General features: G+C 42.7%; 2 protein-coding genes across 2 annotated transcripts; both read left to right on the plus strand.

The window, feature by feature from the left end:
* Positions 1-1,071: 1,071 nt before the first annotated feature.
* On the plus strand, positions 1,072-8,492 carry c8g (complement component 8, gamma polypeptide). Its single transcript, XM_064949335.1, has 7 exons — positions 1,072-1,513; positions 1,670-1,815; positions 4,796-4,866; positions 5,860-5,967; positions 6,228-6,332; positions 6,437-6,472; positions 8,409-8,492. The coding sequence occupies exons 1-7, from the start codon at positions 1,334-1,336 to the stop codon at positions 8,426-8,428; spliced, it is 666 nt and encodes a 221-aa protein (XP_064805407.1). The 5' UTR covers positions 1,072-1,333; the 3' UTR covers positions 8,429-8,492.
* A 799-nt stretch (positions 8,493-9,291) lies between these two features.
* On the plus strand, positions 9,292-11,167 carry LOC135522768 (lipocalin-like). The gene is made up of 6 exons (XM_064949336.1): positions 9,292-9,440; positions 9,672-9,811; positions 9,986-10,065; positions 10,137-10,250; positions 10,686-10,787; positions 10,913-11,167. The coding sequence occupies exons 1-6, from the start codon at positions 9,351-9,353 to the stop codon at positions 10,930-10,932; spliced, it is 546 nt and encodes a 181-aa protein (XP_064805408.1). The 5' UTR covers positions 9,292-9,350; the 3' UTR covers positions 10,933-11,167.
* The last annotated feature ends 7,158 nt before the right edge of the window (positions 11,168-18,325 follow it).

The raw sequence follows: 18,325 nt of genomic DNA on the forward strand, positions 1-18,325 counted from the left end.
GCACTCCACCAATCAGGACTTTATGGTAGACTGGCCAGACGGAAGCTACTCCTCAGTAAAAGGCACATGACAGCCCGCTTGGCGTTTGCCAAAATACACCTAAAGGACTCAGACCATGGTCTGATGAAACCATAATTGAACTCTTTGGCCTGAATGCCAAATGTCACATCTGGAGGAAACCTGGCACCATCCCTATGGTGAAGCATGGTGGTGGCAGCATCATGCTGTGGGGATGTTTTCAGTGGCAGGGTGGCTGGGAGACTAGTCAGGATCGAGGCAAAGCTGAACGGAGCAAAGTTCAGAGCGGTCCTTGATGAAAACTTGCTCCAGAGTGCTCAGGACCTCAGACGAGGGCAAAGGTTGTCAGGGGACAATTACATATTTACCTGATGTGTTTGATATTAATAGTAAACAATTATATATTTAACTAAGAGTAAGACTGGCCTGCTAATGCTGAGTATTTATGGTGTCCACTCTAGCTTCATGGTTAGGGAAGCTCTCAGCTTCACAACTTAGAGTTTGCGGTCGACAGTTTCATTATTGCAATAATTAAATGATGATTGTTTGAATAATTGTCCAAGTCTCTCTCAGTAATGAAATTATCCCTAGATGGTTCACCTTCCAACAGGACAAAGGCCCTAAGCACACCGCCAAGACAATGCAGGAGTGGCTTCGGGACAAGTCTCTGAATGTCCTTGAGTGACCCAGCTGGAACCTGGACTTGAACCCGATCAAACCCGGTCTGAATACTTATGTAAATGTGACATATCAGTTTTTTATTTTTATATATTTGCAATATTTTTCTCCAAACGTGTTTTTGCTTCGTCATTATGGGTTATTGTGTGTAGATTGATGAGGACATTTTTTTGTCATCCATTTTATAATAAGTCGAGGGGTCTAAATACCTGAATGCAATGCAGTTACAACAATGAGATCAACATCGCCCCCTCTCTGTCAGAAGCACACACTGCACTGACTGGTATGTCCAGCCCACTGCCAGTAAAGGGCTGTTAATGATAAACACAGCAAGAGGTCATCACCCCCTCTGTGTGTGTGCGTGTGTGTGTCAACATTTGTCCAGAAAGAGGCAGCACAGAGAAAGTGAAGGTCGGACACAAGACAGAGGGAAAGATAAATCGAGGGAGAAGTGGGTCATTTTTTTCCTTGTCGATGGACATCAGTTCTGGTATTACACTAGACATAATCATTTAGCAGGGATCCAGGCAAAATCAATCAGATTACACTAGCATTGTGATAACAATCTTGTGGGACAGACACAGCAGAAGGAAGAAGCAGAGAGCGGTGTTGGGAGTGTTTTGGGGACAGTGCTAGAATGACTGGGGTGTGGCAGTGTGTTACCATGCTAATGGTGGTGTGTGTGTGTCTATGGGGGTCGGCGGAGGCGATTGGGGGAGCAAAGAGCCGACCACGACCCCAGAGGAGACCTCCCAAGAAGCCCAAGGTGAACCCCATTGACGACACCCCCCCAGCTCAGAACATTGACATACAACAGGTAGGTACAGGAGTGTGTTTGTGTGTGAGTGTGTTTGTGTGTGTGTGTATGTGTGTGCAAACATGATCTCACAAATACAGCACAAACACAGCCAGTGGCGGACATGCCTTGACGTTGTCAATGTTGAAACCCTGCTGTATCGTGTGTGTGTTGTAGATGGGAGGGCCGTGGTACCTGGTCAACGCAGCGTCTAAGTGTAACTTCCTGATAAAGAACGGTCTGAAGGTGGAGGCTACTGTGATGACCCTGACGCCCCCATCCTCCCAAGACACCACTCTCTCTGTTAGCACTACCACACGCCTGTGAGTTACACTCCTCTCTCTCTGTTAGCACTACCACACGCCTGTGAGTTACACTCCTCTCTCTCTGTTAGCACTACCACACGCCTGTGAGTTACACTCCTCTCTCTCTGTTAGCACTACCACGCGTCTGTGAGTTACACTCCTCTCTCTCTGTTAGCACTACCACGCGTCTGTGAGTTACACTCCTCTCTCTGTATTAGCACAACCACACACCTGTGAGTTACACTCCTCTCTCTGTTAGCACAACCACACGTCTGTGAGTTACACTCCTCTCTCTCTGTTAGCACTACCACACGTCTGTGAGTTACACTCCTCTTCTCTGTTAGCACAACCACACGTCTGTGAGTTACACTCCTCTCTCTCTCTGTTAGCACTACCACACGTCTGTGAGTTACACTCCTCTCTCTCTCTGTTAGCACTACCACATGTCTGTGAGTTACACTCCTCTTTCTCTGTTAGCACTACCACACGTCTGTGACTTACACTCCTATCTGTGTTAGCACTACCACACGTCTGTGAGTTACACTCCTCTCTCTCTGTTAGCACTACCACGCGTCTGTGAGTTACACTCCTCTCTCTGTGTTAGCACTACCACACACCTGTGAGTTACACTCCTTTGTCTGTTAGCACAACCACACGTCTGTGAGTTACACTCCTCTTCTCTGTTAGCACAACCACACGTCTGTGAGTTACACTCTGCTTTCTCTGTTAGCACTACCACACACCTGTGAGTTACACTCCTTTGTCTGTTAGCATAACCACACGTCTGTGAGTTACACTCCTCTTCTCTGTTAGCACAACCACACGTCTGTGAGTTACACTCTGCTTTCTCTGTTATCACTACCACACGTCTGTGAGTTACACTCCTATCTGTGTTAGCACTACCACACGTCTGTGAGTTACACTCCTCTCTCTCTGTAAGCACTACCACACGTCTGTGAGTTACACTTCTCTCTCTGTTAGCACTACCACACGTCTGTGAGTTACACTCCTCTCTCTCTGTTAGCACAACCACACATCTGTGAGTTACACTCCTTTCTCTCTGTTAGCACTACCACACGTCTGTGAGTTACACTCCTTTCTCTGTTAGCACTACCACACGTATGTGAGTTATACTCCTTTGTCTGTTCGCACTACCACACGCCTGTGAGTTACACTCCTCTCTCTCTGTTAGCACTACCACACATCTGTGAGTTACACTCCTCTCTCTCTGTTAGCACTACCACACATCTGTGAGTTACACTCCTTTCTTTCTGTTAGCACTACCACACGTCTGTGAGTTACACTCCTTTCTCTGTTAGCACTACCACACGCCTGTGAGTTACACTCCTCTCTCTCTGTTAGCACTACCACACATCTGTGAGTTACACTCCTTTCTCTCTGTTAGCACTCCCACACGTCTGTGAGTTACACTCTTCTCTCTCTGTTAGCACTACCACATGTCTGTGAGTTACACTCCTCTCTCTCTGTTAGCACTACCACACGTCTGTGAGTTACACTCTTCTCTCTCTGTTTGCACTACCACACATCTGTGAGTTACACTCCTTTCTCTGTTAGCACTACCACACGTATGTGAGTTATACTCCTTTGTCTGTTCGCACTACCACACGCCTGTGAGTTACACTCCTCTCTCTCTGTTAGCACTACCACACATCTGTGAGTTACACTCCTCTCTCTCTGTTAGCACTACCACACATCTGGGAGTTACACTCCTTTCTCTTTGTTAGCACTCCCACACGTCTGTGAGTTACACTCTTCTCTCTCTGTTTGCGCTACCACACATCTGTGAGTTACACTCCTTTCTCTCTGTTAGCACTATCACACGCCTGTGAGTTACACTCCTCCCTCTCTGTTAGCACTACCACATGCCTGTGAGTTACACTCCTTTGTCTGTTAGCACTACCACACGCCTGTGAGTTACACTCCTCTCTCTCTGTTAGCACTATCACACGTCTGTGAGTTACACTCCTTTCTCTCTGTTACCACTACCACACGTCTGTGAGTAACACTCCTTTCTCTGTTAGCACTACCACACGTCTGTGAGTTACACTCCTCTCTCTCTGTTAGCACTACCACACCTCTGTGAGTTACACTCCTCTCTCTGTTAGCACTCCCACACCTCTGTGAGTTACACTCTTCTTCTCTCTGTTAGCACTACCACACGTCTGTGAGTTACACTCCTATCTGTGTTAGCACTACCACACGTCTGTGAGTTACACTCCTCTCTCTCTGTTAGCACTACCACGCGTCTGTGAGTTACACTCCTCTTCTCTGTTAGCACTACCACACGTCTGTGAGTTACACGCTTCCTTTTAGGTGGTTGTAGAATTTAACAACTATTTTCTGGATTTGGATAACTAGCGGTTATAGTCCTAATTCTGCTCTGCTTGTACACAAAGTATATTTTTGCAGAATTCCGCTTCTGTTGCTCGCTCTCTCACTCTCTTTCCATTTCTCTCTTTTTCCATATCTCTTTCTTTGTTTCTCTCTCGCTCTCTCTCTCTTTGCACCCTCTTTCACGCTCTTCCTTCCTTTTGCTCTTCAAGTCCTTTCTTTCGGAGAGTACCCAAGTCTACCACCAGAGAGCACTCTCTCTCGCTATCTCCCTCTTGTCTCTTCACATTCTCTCTCAGCTCTCTCTCTCCTTTTCTGTCTGTCTCTTATGTCAAGTCAAACTTACTCAAAGTGTCAGTAAACACAGTAAACTACACCATTCCACAACACTTTTTACCTGAAAAAGACAGTCTTGGCTCTATCGACATTGTTCCTATACTGGGGAACTGAACATGTTATGCCTGTTTTGACTTGTTATATAATTAATCTGGCTGAACCAGAGGAAATAGTTGGTTGTGCAAGTTGCCCCCCCCCCCCCCCACATACACACACAAACAGTCTTATGCAATGTTAAATCTACCTGAGTAGATAACTCCGCTGATCTGTCTAACTTTTAATTTTTTTGTCCTCTCCCCCCTCCCCCCAGTAACCACCAGTGTTGGGAGATCCTGCAGGCGTACACCATCACCCCCACCCCAGGACGCCTTGTACTCAATGGTAAGAGTCCTGTCACATACAGAGACATGCCTTACAGCCCTGTTAACTGCTATAGACACCCTTCTTCACTCTGCCTTCGCCTCCTCCACCCGGCAGTCTCCTCCAACAAATCTCTGAGAGCACTGCTTTGTCTCTTTAAAATTGCAGCTGGAACCCCGTGTCCCTAACATTCCACTGCTCTAAACTGATTGGCTTTTCATTCAGAGTATGCAAATCTGATAGGTGAGAATTGTCTTCTAATTGAATGATTAGAATATTCCGCCCTGAAACATATAATTGTATGGAATTGATTAGAATGTATAAAATCATAATCAATAAATGTGTGGTCCTAGTTCAGAATTAGGGTAGAACAATATGTCTTTATGGTATTTTAAACACAGACTGTCTGAGCTTGGGAGAGAACAGGGAGTACGTGTCAAGAACAAGGACACAAAGCTCTGACAGCTGGGTAGCAGGACATGTGTGTGTGTGTGTGTGTGTGTGTGTGTGTGTGTGTGTGTGTGTGTGTGTGTGTGTGTGTGTGTGTGTGTGTGTGTGTGTGTGTGTGTGTGTGTGTGTGTGTGTGTGTGTGTGTGTGTGTGTGTGTGTGTGTATGGCTGTGTGAATGTGTGGGCGTGAGAAGTCAGTATAAAATGAATTGTTTTGTGTTCTTGACTTTGGAACGTTCTCTGAATAAACTATACTAACCTTTTGCATAAGCTGAGTCTTTGACTAATTATTATTATACCCATGGTCTTACAAACCTCAGGAATTGGTCAGAGCTATTGATTAATTGTTATTATCATTGGGATTGGAAATTCTCTTATCAAAATCACACGTTATAGTCTGGGAATAATCACTGTGATATATTTACTATGTGTGTTTCAAAGGAACACCAGAGGAGAATTCATGTTCATATTCAAATGACATTAGTTGAGAATGAGGTGCAAATTTGATCTTGTGTCAAAGTTCTTACTGTGTTATTATTGTTAACTATTATTGTTTTCCATGTAGGTAGTAGACCGTTGCTGAACACTGATATAGTGATTGGAGAGTCAGACTATAGCTCCTACGCTGTGTTTTACTACCAGAAACAGGGACAGCTCACCATGAAGCTCTACGGTCAGTCTGCGGCCTGCATGCTGCCCACCTGATTGATACCCTGTACTAACAACATGCAAGCCAATTACTATGGGACAATATATCGGTTTGAAGCCAGGTCTTCTGAGCATGACAAGACTCTGTTAGCCAGCAGAGCTAAAGCCTAGGCATTACTTCTGGGAGATATGGTTCACCAAACCACATTCAGTAAACCATTACAGAAACATTTATGTTGAAGTCACTGAGAATGTTTCAAGAAGGCTGTTGTGTTTTCTCTACAGGCAGATCCAAGGATACCCTTTCAGAAGCCATCTTGGATAAGTTTGAGGACCTGGCTGAGAAAAGGGGCCTGGGATTGGCCTATGTGTTTGCCTTCCCCAACTACAGTAGGAACTTCTCTATCATAACTCACACACACAGCCTGCCATAACTACATCTCTACCACAGCCTGCATACATACTTAAAATAAAATTGTTTCCAATCTGTACAGGTCACTGCGAGTCTGTGGACAAGGACCATGTGATCAGTGAGTATACCATTTCAAACATTTGTTAAACCATTTATGTGGGGCATCGTGGACCTACAATGGCAAAATAAAGCAATTGTCCAAATATAGACTACATCAATATAAATGTAGACGCTTCAGAATCAACTGTTGTAGAAGGACAAGAACCAGCTGGCTGAGGTTACTCATTTTTCTTTTGGGCTCCCGAGGGGCGCAGCAGTCTAAGGCACTCCATCTCAGTGCTACAAACCCTGATTCGATTCCAGGCTGGATCACAACCGGCCGTGATTGGGACTCCCATAGGGCTGCGCACAATTGCCCCAGTGTCGTCGGGTTAGGGTTTGGCCGGGGTAGGCCGTCATTGTAAATAATAATTGATTCTTAACTGACTTGCCTAGTTAAATCAAAAATGTAAATAAAGCAAGAATCCTAAACCACCCCTTCAGGCTCACCAATAAGCTCGGGCCTTCGGTTGGCATGTATTGGTGATAAAACTCAGAGGATGACATCCAGAGAGTGGCAAAGTAATCAATAAACTAATCAACTTCGGAACATACTTGTGACTTGAATAATGTAATGATGTTTAAATAATAAAACAAGCATGAAATTAAATGAACAAATTCCCCCCAGTCGTTTTACAAGATATAAACGCCAGTAAAGTAAAATATTTTATTTAGGAATTATTGCACGTTACTACATGCGTCAAGTCATGAAATCAGACATAAACAAATACACGTGGCATATAATTAGGCATGAAGCGCCATTATTTTGTATTAAAGGTCCGATACAGACGTTTTTATCTCAATATCAAATTATTTACTGGTAAAAATTAAGTACCTTACTGTGATTGTTTTCAATTAAAATGGTACAAAAATAAACAAAAATATATTCTTAGCTAAGTGCAATTTCTCAAGCAAGACTTTTGCTAGGACTGTCTGGGAGTGGTCTGAGTGGGCAGGGGAGAACTGAACATGACCTGTTATTGGCAGAGAGGTTCGGAACTTTCTTTCTTGGTCTATTAAATAATGGTGATGTCACCATGCAGGCCAAAACTCTATTCCACCAAAACTGGCTGAAATTTCAGACTTTTCAAACTGCTCTTGTACAAAAAGGGCATTATCACAATTTCACAGTATTATTACAACAGTGTGGAAATATAGAGTACCAGTCAAAAGTTTGGACACACCTACCCATTCAAGGGTTTGTCTTTATTATTGCTATTTTCTACATTGTATAATAATAGTGAAGACATCAAAACTATGGAATCATGTAGTAACCAAAAACTTGGTAAACAAATTAAAATATATTTTATATGTAACACTTGTTTTCTTACTACATGATTCCACATGTGTTATTTCATAGTTTTGATGTCTTCACTATTATTCTACAATGTAGAAAATAGCAATAATAAAGAAAAAAACCCTCGAATGAGTAGGTGTGTCCAAAAATTTGACTGGTACTGTATATATAAATCACAGGAAATCACGTTTTTTGACTGCACTGGGCCTTTAAATTGGCAAACTCCAAACAGGCTATCACAGTGCATGTCGGGACAGCACTTTGCTCTGAAGGCTGCAGCCAAATGAGCCCATACACCCTTTATGATTTCCACTCCCTCATCTTTGGTAGACTCGGAGCAAATGGAGAGAGGCAAAGGGAAGGGGGTGATTTGGGATTCGGACAGATGCAGATTGGTGGAATGGCATCCAACCCCCTTTAACTTTGAAAAAAACATCACGTTTACTCCTTTGCAGGGCATGTGGAAATGTACTTGCACAACGGTCAGTTAGATAAATTGCGTTAACAAGTTTACCTAACTGTTTTGAAAACGCGACTGCAAATCTATAGTATAGAAACATATTTGCATAAATAAATGGGCATGTTTATTTTTCTCTAACTTAATTCACTTCGTATAGTTTGCGTTTATTTCTGAGCTTGTTTCATCTCTCCTTCCCAGACTGCGTGCCAATATGTTGAGGAAGATTCCAAGACCTCTGACTGCTCAGCAATACATGGCATATTAAAATGATTAAATTGCTTATGTGTGCGTGTTTTTTGTACTCACTACTGAATCTCCTCTCTAGATAGGCCTACTTAGGGGGTTCTCTCGCATGCTAATGAGTCCCAGATGTAGCCTGGAGGGCCAGGGGGTTTAGTTACAAAACAGGGGTCTGCAAATCCCTAGCCCCCATCCTAAACATCCCAGAGAGAGGCTGTGTACACGTGTGTATTATGTAACCAACTCCCTGCCTACAAGACTCTGCCTGCCTCCTTCAGAACAAAGAGAGTTCAGGGCCATTATGTATCCCTCAAAGTTATGTATCTTTCAGACCTCAACTGTATGTATACTTTAGGAGGAATTCAGCCCAAACCCCAACATGACTTTAGACCTCTGTGAACCCATGTTCTGTCCTGCAAACTGTTACATTTACTTACTAGTTTTACAACTCACATCTTGCAAGCATGCAGCCCTCGGTGGTAACTGTTTTACCGGCTCACTCTGAGGACACTGTGTGTATGTGTCAGTGCATGCATATTTGTGCATGTGTGTACATACACATGTGTCTTCATACTTAAATACGCATTTCATGGTGGAGGTGGTAGTGATCAGGAATAAGAGTTGTCTGAATAAATAGTCCTATCATTGTGGGGGGAGGAGAGGGATAAATCATTCTGCTTACAGAGTAGACCCCCCCTCCATGTGCAGTTGTGTAAGAGTGACATTTACATATCTTTGTGGGATGGAGAGGGGTGGGACTAACTACTGGAGCCAAGGGGTTAGGAAAGGGGAGGAGTAGAGGAGGGGTGGGGTGGTATAAGCTGGAGGATATAAGGACATTCGCTCTCTCCTCACACACACCCTGGAGAGTTGAGCAGTTGCACACACCGATCTGCAACCATGATGCTGAGGATGATGGGAGTTCTGCTGTGCGCTGCGCTGGTCGCCTGCATCGACGTCGTGCCCCAGAAAGACTTCAACCTGGAGAAGGTAAGAGAGAGAAAGAGGGCAACAGAAAGAAACATACTGAGAGAACAAATGAGATTGAGAAAGTGCAGCTGAGAGAAAAGGTGTACAAGAGATTCTGAGGTTTAATGGGGTCAGAGAAGAGCATAGTACACAGTGTAATCTGCAATGACTATGGAATCAATTTGAATTGTGAGAATGAATGATATGTCGTTCTTATTCTGTTTCTAACTATATCGTTCTCACGCTCCCCAGATGGCTGGTAGGTGGTGGATTGTGGGCTTTGCCACCAACGCCCATTGGTTTGTGAGCCATAAGGCTGACATGAAGATGGGCACTTCCGTGATGCTGCCCACCGCCGGAGGAGACCTAGACCTCACCTACTCCAACCTGAAGTCAGTGTGTGTGAGAGCACATTTTGTGTGTGTGTGTGTGTGTGTGTGTGTGTGTGTGTGTGTGTGTGTGTGTGTGTGTGTGTGTGTGTGTGTGTGTGTGTGTGTGTGTGTGTGTGTGTGCGTGGGCGTGTGTTTATCTATAGAACTCACACTGACTCTGCTCTTCTCTCTCAGCGCTGATGGTACTTGCTGGAGGATGACACATCTAGCCAAGAAGACTGACATCCCAGGCCGCTTCACCTTCACCAGCCAGCGTGAGTATGTGCACGCACGCACACAGTTGACATAAGTCCCCCTCCCTAACTTCTCTCCCCTTCTCCCTCAGGTTGGAACAATGAAAATGACATGCGTGTGGTGGCTGTCCAGTATGATGACTTTGCTCTGATCCACACCATCAAGACCAAAGACGGAGTACCTGAGGTGCTCAATAAGCTCTACAGTAAGTCTGTCTGTCTGCATTTCTGAAATGAATTGATGCTTTTAAAGATGTGTGTGTGTTGTGTGTGTGTGTGTGTGTGTGTGTGTGTGTGTGTGTGTGTGTGTGTGTGTGTGTGTGTGTGTGTGTGTGTGTGTGTAATTTATCAGTTCTTTGGTCTGCGTTTTTAGACTGGTCGTGTTAACTTGGTGGTGTTGTGCTTCTACAGCTGCATTGCTTGCTGTTTGGGGTTTTATGCTAGGTTTCTGTATAGCACTTTGTGACATTGGCACATGTAAAAAGGGCTTTATAAATATGATTGATTGATGGTGTTAACCTGGTGGTGTTGTATTAGCCTGGTAGTGTTGTCTTAAGCTGGTGGTGTTGTGTTAACCTGGTTGTGTTAAATTTGTGGTGTTGTCTTAACCTGGTTGTGTTAACTTGGTGTTGTGGTTGCAGGTCGCACTCCAGAGGTGAGCACAGCACTGCAGCAGAAGTTCATGCAGTTCTCTCTGGATACAGGAATCATCTCCGACAACATCGCTATCCTGCCCAAGAATGGTGTGACATTACACAGCATACATGCAAGATCACACACATATACTTACTGTGTGTACAATATTACGACAATCGCGTGTGCTTCAGTAGAAATAATCTCCTCACTCTTTTCTCCCTCTGTATTGAAGGTGAATGTACCGAGGCATAACGTGTTTCTTCACTGATCCCCTCCTCCTTCATCCCTCGCCGAATCCTCCTCCACGGTTCCACCTCTCCTTTGTCTCTCCATTTCGCATCCAAACTCTTCTCCTGGGAGAAGACTGAAACAAGACACCCCCCCCCTCGATGCAATGCACCACTCTTCATCCATTTTCTACATGTTTTTTTACTGCTGATATCTGTTGTTTTGATTTTCTTGTGCTGAAATAAAGAATGTGTAACAACTCAAGTCTAAACGTTAATGTAAACAGTACGTAGGTTACAATTACATAAACCTACCTACACTACATTAATGTGAAAGGACATTTTAGAAGCCATTCCAGAGGAGAGTCCCAGGTTTTTAATCACAAATGGGACTTCATAAATATACAAGGTTAGAATGATGAGGATAAAGAAAATGTATTTTAAAAGTTAAACAATAGCTGTTCTGTAGCCATTCAGGATATCAGAATAACAGCTAGAACTAAAAGTTGATTGCATGGTTGAGCTTTCTGTTGTACTCTTCAATTTTGTAATTCAAACTAATAATAATAAGGGATCAGACACACCAAGGATACTGACTGGTGAAAGGTACGTAGCACCTCTTCCCAGTGTTGGCAATTAACTTTGTTGTTCACATAGCAAATATCCACCACCGATCCAATAGTCAAAATATTTGTCAGACCATAAGGTGGTAGTAGCTTGTTTGTCTTGTGCCTGCTGTAGATAGCTAGCAAGATGCACTAATGTTGTTGCTAGTGTTAGTTAACTAGCGAGCAACATGATAATTAAATAACACAATCGAGTAATTTGAGTAGTTATTGAGTAATTTGTCCTACTGGCAAATGGCGATGCTAACATTAAGTAGCAAGCGCACTGGCAGTATAGAATAATGGAGAGTGAATTAAATGGTCTTCATCTTTAGTGTTGTGCATTGTGTTGCATTTACCACCCCACTCGATTCATAAGTGTGTGTGGCGGCCTGGCTCAGTTAGCAAGCTAACGTCAGCTAGCTAACTAATGGGCTAGTGCACATTATCCAACCTATCTAAAAAATCCTTCTTCAAGCACAACACTTCTTAGCTGGATATAAAGACTTGCACTAGAAAAAATATTTATGATGCAGCTTTATTGTTTTAGTTGGAACATTTCTGATGAAAAGGGGATGGATTATAGCAGGTTTGTCAGTACCAGGTCTATACGCAGCATGTATGTATTTTGTTTCAGCAAGAGAAGGAACGGCCTCCTACTGTTCTTAAGTACCAATCAAATCACATTTTAGTTGTCACATGCGCAGAATACAACAGGTGTTTCACCTTACAGTGAAATGCTTTACTTACAAGCCCTTAACCAACAATGCTTTAAGAAGTTAAGAAAAATTGGCAGATTTCTCTGTTTCTGGCCTCTAAATAACACTACCACAGAGTAAAGAAAAATATGAAATAATGTATTTTTTATTGCAACAATAATACCAATATTACACATCAATACAGGGACATTCCTGTGTATACAATGAACAAATTAATGTACAAAATAGCAGGCGAACCCCTCCCGAACTCCCACCCTCAAAAAACTAATAAGAAAAATTCAGGACAAGGCAATGAGACATTAACAGACATTCAGACATGACTTCTAATAATTCCAACTTTTTAAGTTTCACAATTTTGAGGAATTTATAAAATTGTAACAGTTCAATGAAAAAAATAAACAAAATGAGGAATTTTCCCACCCATTTACATTTGTGGATATACTATTTGGAGAATAGTAATGTTAATAAATAGTTATGATCAGAATTACAAGGATAAGCATAATGCCATTTAACATCATCAAAGGTAAACATAGGTCATTTAGGAGATTTTATACACGACCAATACTGAATTTCAACCCATGGTTTACTAGAATGGCGACATTAAAAATAAATAAATGCTCTATAGATTCTGAATGAGCAAAAACACAAGGAGTTTTGTCAAAATTGAACCTTTTGTGCAAGAAATCATTAACAGGGTAGATGTGTCACGCCCTGGTCTTAGTATTTTGTGTTTTCTTTATCTATTTGGTCAGGCCAGGGTGTGACATGGGTTTTTATATGTGGTGTGTTTTGTCTTGTTTTTTTTCACAGGTATTGGGATTGTAGCTTAGTGGGGTTTTCTAGGTTAGTCTATGGCTGTCTGAAGTGGTTCTCAATCAGAGGCAGGTGTTTTTCGTTGTCTCTGATTGGAAACCATATTTAGGCAGCCATATTGTTTGAGTGTTTTGTGGGTGATTGTCCTTATTCCTGTGATACTTTGAACCAGTATAGGCTGTTTCGGTTTTCACGTTACGTTTCTTGTTTTGTAGTGTTTGTGTTTATATGTTTCATTAAAACATGAATCGCAATAGCCACGCCGCATTTTGGTCCGACTCCCTTCACCTATAGAAAACCGTGACAAGATGGAAGAAAATATTTGAAAAAAATGTGTTTCTTCAGCTGTGCCTTCAGAGACTGGGTTCGCGCCCAGGCTCTGTCGTAACCAGCCGCGACCGGGAGGTCCGTGGGCGACGCATGTCGTCCCAGGTTAGGGAGGGCTTGACCGGTAGGGATGTCCTTGTCTCATCGCGCACCAGCGACTCCTGTGGCGGGCCGGGCGCAGTGCGCGCTAACCAAGGTTGCCTGGTGCACGATGTTTCCTCCGACACATTGGTGCGGCTGGCTTTCTGGTTGGATGCGCGCTATGTTAAGAAGCAGTGCGGCTTGGTTGGGTTGTGTATCGGAGGACGCATGACTTTCAACCTTTGTCTCTCCTGAGCCCATACGGGAGTTGTAGCGATGGGACGAGATAGTGGCTACTAAAACAATTGGATACCACAAAATTGGGGCGAAAAAGGGGTAAAACATAATAATAAGTGTTTCTTTAACTTTTGGGATAACTGGACAATTAAGGTAAAAGGTAGTCGCTTTTGACCATAGTATGGATTGATCACTTCCATAGCAAAATATGACTTCATTCACTGTCAATCCTATCCACTTATTGTTGAAATTTTTATCCAGAAGTAATTCATTGGTAAACTTGGAAAAGTGGGAACAACCTCATAATATAACAAAGTTTTCTTAAATAAGTCCAAGTAAAGGAAGTGGAATTGCTTTGCAAACCTTCATATATTCTCTCTGGTCAATATTAACTTGAAATTTACCAATGAACTCATCAAATGACAGAAACTCCCCAGTGTTGACTAACAAATTTCATTAAGAATTCAAGTCCACCAAGTCTATGAAACAGATTGTTAGGGATATGATACCAAATAGAGGTAGGATTAGACAGACATAATGTCAATCATTAAATGTTAAAATACCTACTAATGACTCAAAATCAATAGCCTGTAAACCTCTATGATCATAGTCTTTCACTAATTGAGATTTTCAAATAGGATGCGTTTTACTCCTCAAAATAAATATAAATATAACAGAATTGCCTTTTTTGATGTTATTAGAAGAAAAAGTGGACTGCCTTGGATGAATGATCCCAGATAAACCATCAGTCTTGGATGAATGATCCCAGATAAACCATCAGTCTTGGATGAATGATCCCAGATAAACCATCAGTCTTGGATAAATGATCCCAGATAAACCATCAGTCTTGGATGAATGATCCCAGATAAACCATCAGTCTTGGATAAAAGAATACGACTCCAAATTGACATGTCACGTTAATAATAACGCAGAGTGACAGACATTGTAGACAATGTGTGATCCCAACGTGGGTAATAACCATCATCCACATGAACACCATATAAGTCTGCACATTAATGATAGCTTCAGCTCTTTGTGCCCCAGTCCTCATCCCAGCACAACTGGTGTTGTGTCCAACATATACTTCATCTGAAACAATATACAAACGATATATGAACTACCCATCACTGCGACATGTGTGCTCTCGTTGGCTGGCCCTCAATACATATCCATCGCCAAGCCCACTGGCTCCAGGTCATCTATAAGTATTTGCTAGGTAAAGCCCCGCCTTATCTCAGCTCACTGGTCACCATAGCAACACCCACCCATAGCACCGCTCCAGCAGGTATATTGCACTGGTCACAACCAAAGCCAACACTTAATTTGGCCGCCTTTTCTTCCAGTTCTCTGCTGCCAATGACTGGAACAAATGGCAAAAATCACTGAAAATGGAGTCATATCTCCCTCTCTAACTTTAAGCATCAGCTGTCTGAGCAGCTTACCGATCACTGTACATGTACACAACCAATCTGTAAATAGCACACACACCTCATCCCAATATTATTACTTACCCTCTTGCTCTTTTGCACCCCAGTATCTCTACTTGCACATCATCATCTGCACATCTATCACTCCAGTATTAATGCTAAATTGTAAATATTGTCACCTCTCGGACCTATTTTATTGCCTTCCTCCCTACTCTTCTACATTTGCACACACTGTACATAGATTTTTCTATTTTTATTTTATTTTGTGTTATTGACTGTATGTTTATGTGTAACTCTGTGTTGTTGTTTTTGTCGGACTGCTTTGCTTTATCTTGGCCAGGTCGCAGTTGTAAATGAGAACTTGTTCTCAACTGGCCTACCTGGTTAAATAGTGTGAAAATAGTGTGCAACATCTCTCACTACAGCAGGTATGATGGTGTGTGTGTGTCTCTCACCCGTCTCAAGCTCCTCCTGGTCTGCAGCTCCTGCTTTTGCTTAAGCCTCACCTCCTCCAGACTCAGACACATACTAAACACACACACACTATTTTATGAAATCCACCTCAGTCTCATGTAAGCTATAACAACTAGTTGTACCATGGTGCACCCTTGTGGCTATAAACAGAACTATAGCAGATACATCTACTGACAGACAGACACAGTACTGTCTCCAGACAGTGCTCCACCGAGGAAGAGCATGATGGTTGCGATGAAGCATGTTGCGGTGAAGCATACTACTCCCACAGATCTGGGTTCAAATACTAATTCAATTACTTTCACATATATTAATTAAGTAAGTATTTAGATATATATTTTGGGGAAATAAAGTAGTTGAATATTGGAATGTTTTTGGAAATACACCTGGAAAGTATTGGCATGTCTTTGAAAATACTCAAATCCACAGAGTATTTTCAAATACAAATACTCCCATCCATTTGAACCCATGTCCTAGGAGTATTGGAATGTAAGGTATTTGGAAATAAGTATTTGAAAATATTTTCAAATAGTAGGTTATTTATAGAAGTTGTTTGAAAATACAGGCCTCCAGAGTGGCTCAGTGCGCCATCTCTCGAACCAGGATCTCTAAGGCACTGCATCGCAGTGATAGCTGTGCCACTAGAGATCCTGGTTCGAGTCCAGGCTCTGTTGCAGCCGGCCTCGACCAGGAGACCCACGGCAATTGGCCCAGCATTGTACGGGTTAGGGGAGGGTTTGGCCGACAGGGATGTTCTTGTCCCATCTAGCTCTTGCAACTCCTGTGGTGGGCCGGGTGCAGTGCACGCTGACACAGTCGCCAGGTGTACGGTGTTTCCTCCAACACATTGGTGCGGCTGTCTTCCGGGTGAAGTGGGCATTGTGTCAAGAAGCAGTGCGGCTTGGTTGGGTTGTGTTTTGGAGGACGCACAGCTCTCAACGTTCGCCTCTCCCGAGCCAGTACGGGAGTTGCTTCAATGAGACAAGACTGTACCACGAAAAATAAATACTTTCAAATACTTCCAACAGAAGTAGTTGATTTTGGCCACACAAATTCGGAACATATTGTACATTTAGCAAATTCCTAACATATCATAAGAATTGCAATTTGTTGTGGCTAACATTAGCTAGGTGGCCAACAGTACATTTTTCATAGGAAATGCATAATGGACATCCACAAATTAATATATACAAAACGTAACAACATATCACACTAAATGAAGTGTCGCTGCTTTACGTACAGAATAATACCAAATGCTCTGAGACCAGGTTGAGCTTTAATGGCTAGCCACTGGTGAAAACAAATGGAAATATGCATAGTATTAATCACAATTTTCCAACACCATTTTGGGATTTTCAGATTATTTAGGAAATTGCATACCCTTGGCTGAACGCTGTGTGCAACATCCAAATTTGTAAAAAAAAAAAAACATTCAGAAAATAGTGGTGAAAATGTTTGTTTAATTTTTCCAATAATTAAATCTGCCGGCTCGCCCCAAAAAGTTAGTTAAGGAGGAAAATCATGCCTTTGCATCCTGAATGGATTATGCTTTATGTACGAGCCGGTCAACGGGGGACATGAGTGTATTATAGGGAATGCACATCAATCTGAGATGATAGTGCAGATTTAGCTTCCACTATAGGCTGCCTTGGCTACATGCCAGTAAATCATCAAGTTTTATAGGCTTTTGGCTACACTACTCTGAAATTCCAATGACAATTGTCGAAAGGACAATTTGTAACATGTACTAATAATAATAATAATATATAATTTGGTGGGTGCTTCTATTTGTCCTATTTCACACAAGTGTGTATTAATAAGCATGTATGAATTGGAATTTTTTGCAAATCCAACTATAAAGGGGTAACAGGATCTGGTGAGGGAACAGTTTGACATAACACCTGCGTGCCTGCGGTTGGTAGCTAGGATTATACAACGGGCTTCAGATGGCTTGGAGCTGAAGACTGAGCTATTCCCAGCCACCAGCTGTAGCCCTACATCTGCAAATAACTGTTCATATAGGGCTGGAGTACTGAGGTATCGGAGTTATATAATAGGACATGGGTGGCCAACCCTCATGGAGAGTGCCTGGGTGTGCAGGCCTTAATTCCAACCCTGCTGTAGAGGCAGCTAATCAAAGGGAATCTAGTGTGTCGGAGTAGGGCTGGAGCCTGGAGTAGCCTATAAACATGCACACCCAGTAGCTCTCCAGGACCAGGGTTGACTAGTATCGAAACAATGGAGGTTGATCTCGCTCTCCTATCACACGTTTCAACAACAGGCTTCTTGATGACCCTTGCAGTGGGCATTTTACCAAGTAAAAGAAAACAAAAATATAGGTCAACGGATTCCAAATAATAGGTTATCCTGCACCTCATCTCAACTTGTCTGTCATAGATTCGGTTGTGTCATCGTTCTGTGGTCTGCAATCAAATCGTCAGATCATTTGGCTATTATGGGCCTATAATTATTTGTTATGTGGTGCTGGTTGCAGTGGAATGCACCTCTGGCTTGTCTGCCTTCACCTGGCGCACGCTTGTGATCATCAGTACTTACACAGCCACATACACCCCACCTATTTCTACAAATTATCTTCTTAAAAAGTGATTTTAAACCTGACCCTAACCTTTATCGCACTGCTAACCTCATTGTAAGGGGTGCGTAATCAGTGGCAGGGAAGTCAGACGAAGGAGAGCAGAACTTGGTAATAGCCGGAGCCGTTTAAGAGAAAACCA

The sequence above is a fragment of the Oncorhynchus masou genome, chromosome 30 (genome assembly GCF_036934945.1).
Source record: "Oncorhynchus masou masou isolate Uvic2021 chromosome 30, UVic_Omas_1.1, whole genome shotgun sequence".
NCBI lineage: Eukaryota > Metazoa > Chordata > Actinopteri > Salmoniformes > Salmonidae > Oncorhynchus > Oncorhynchus masou.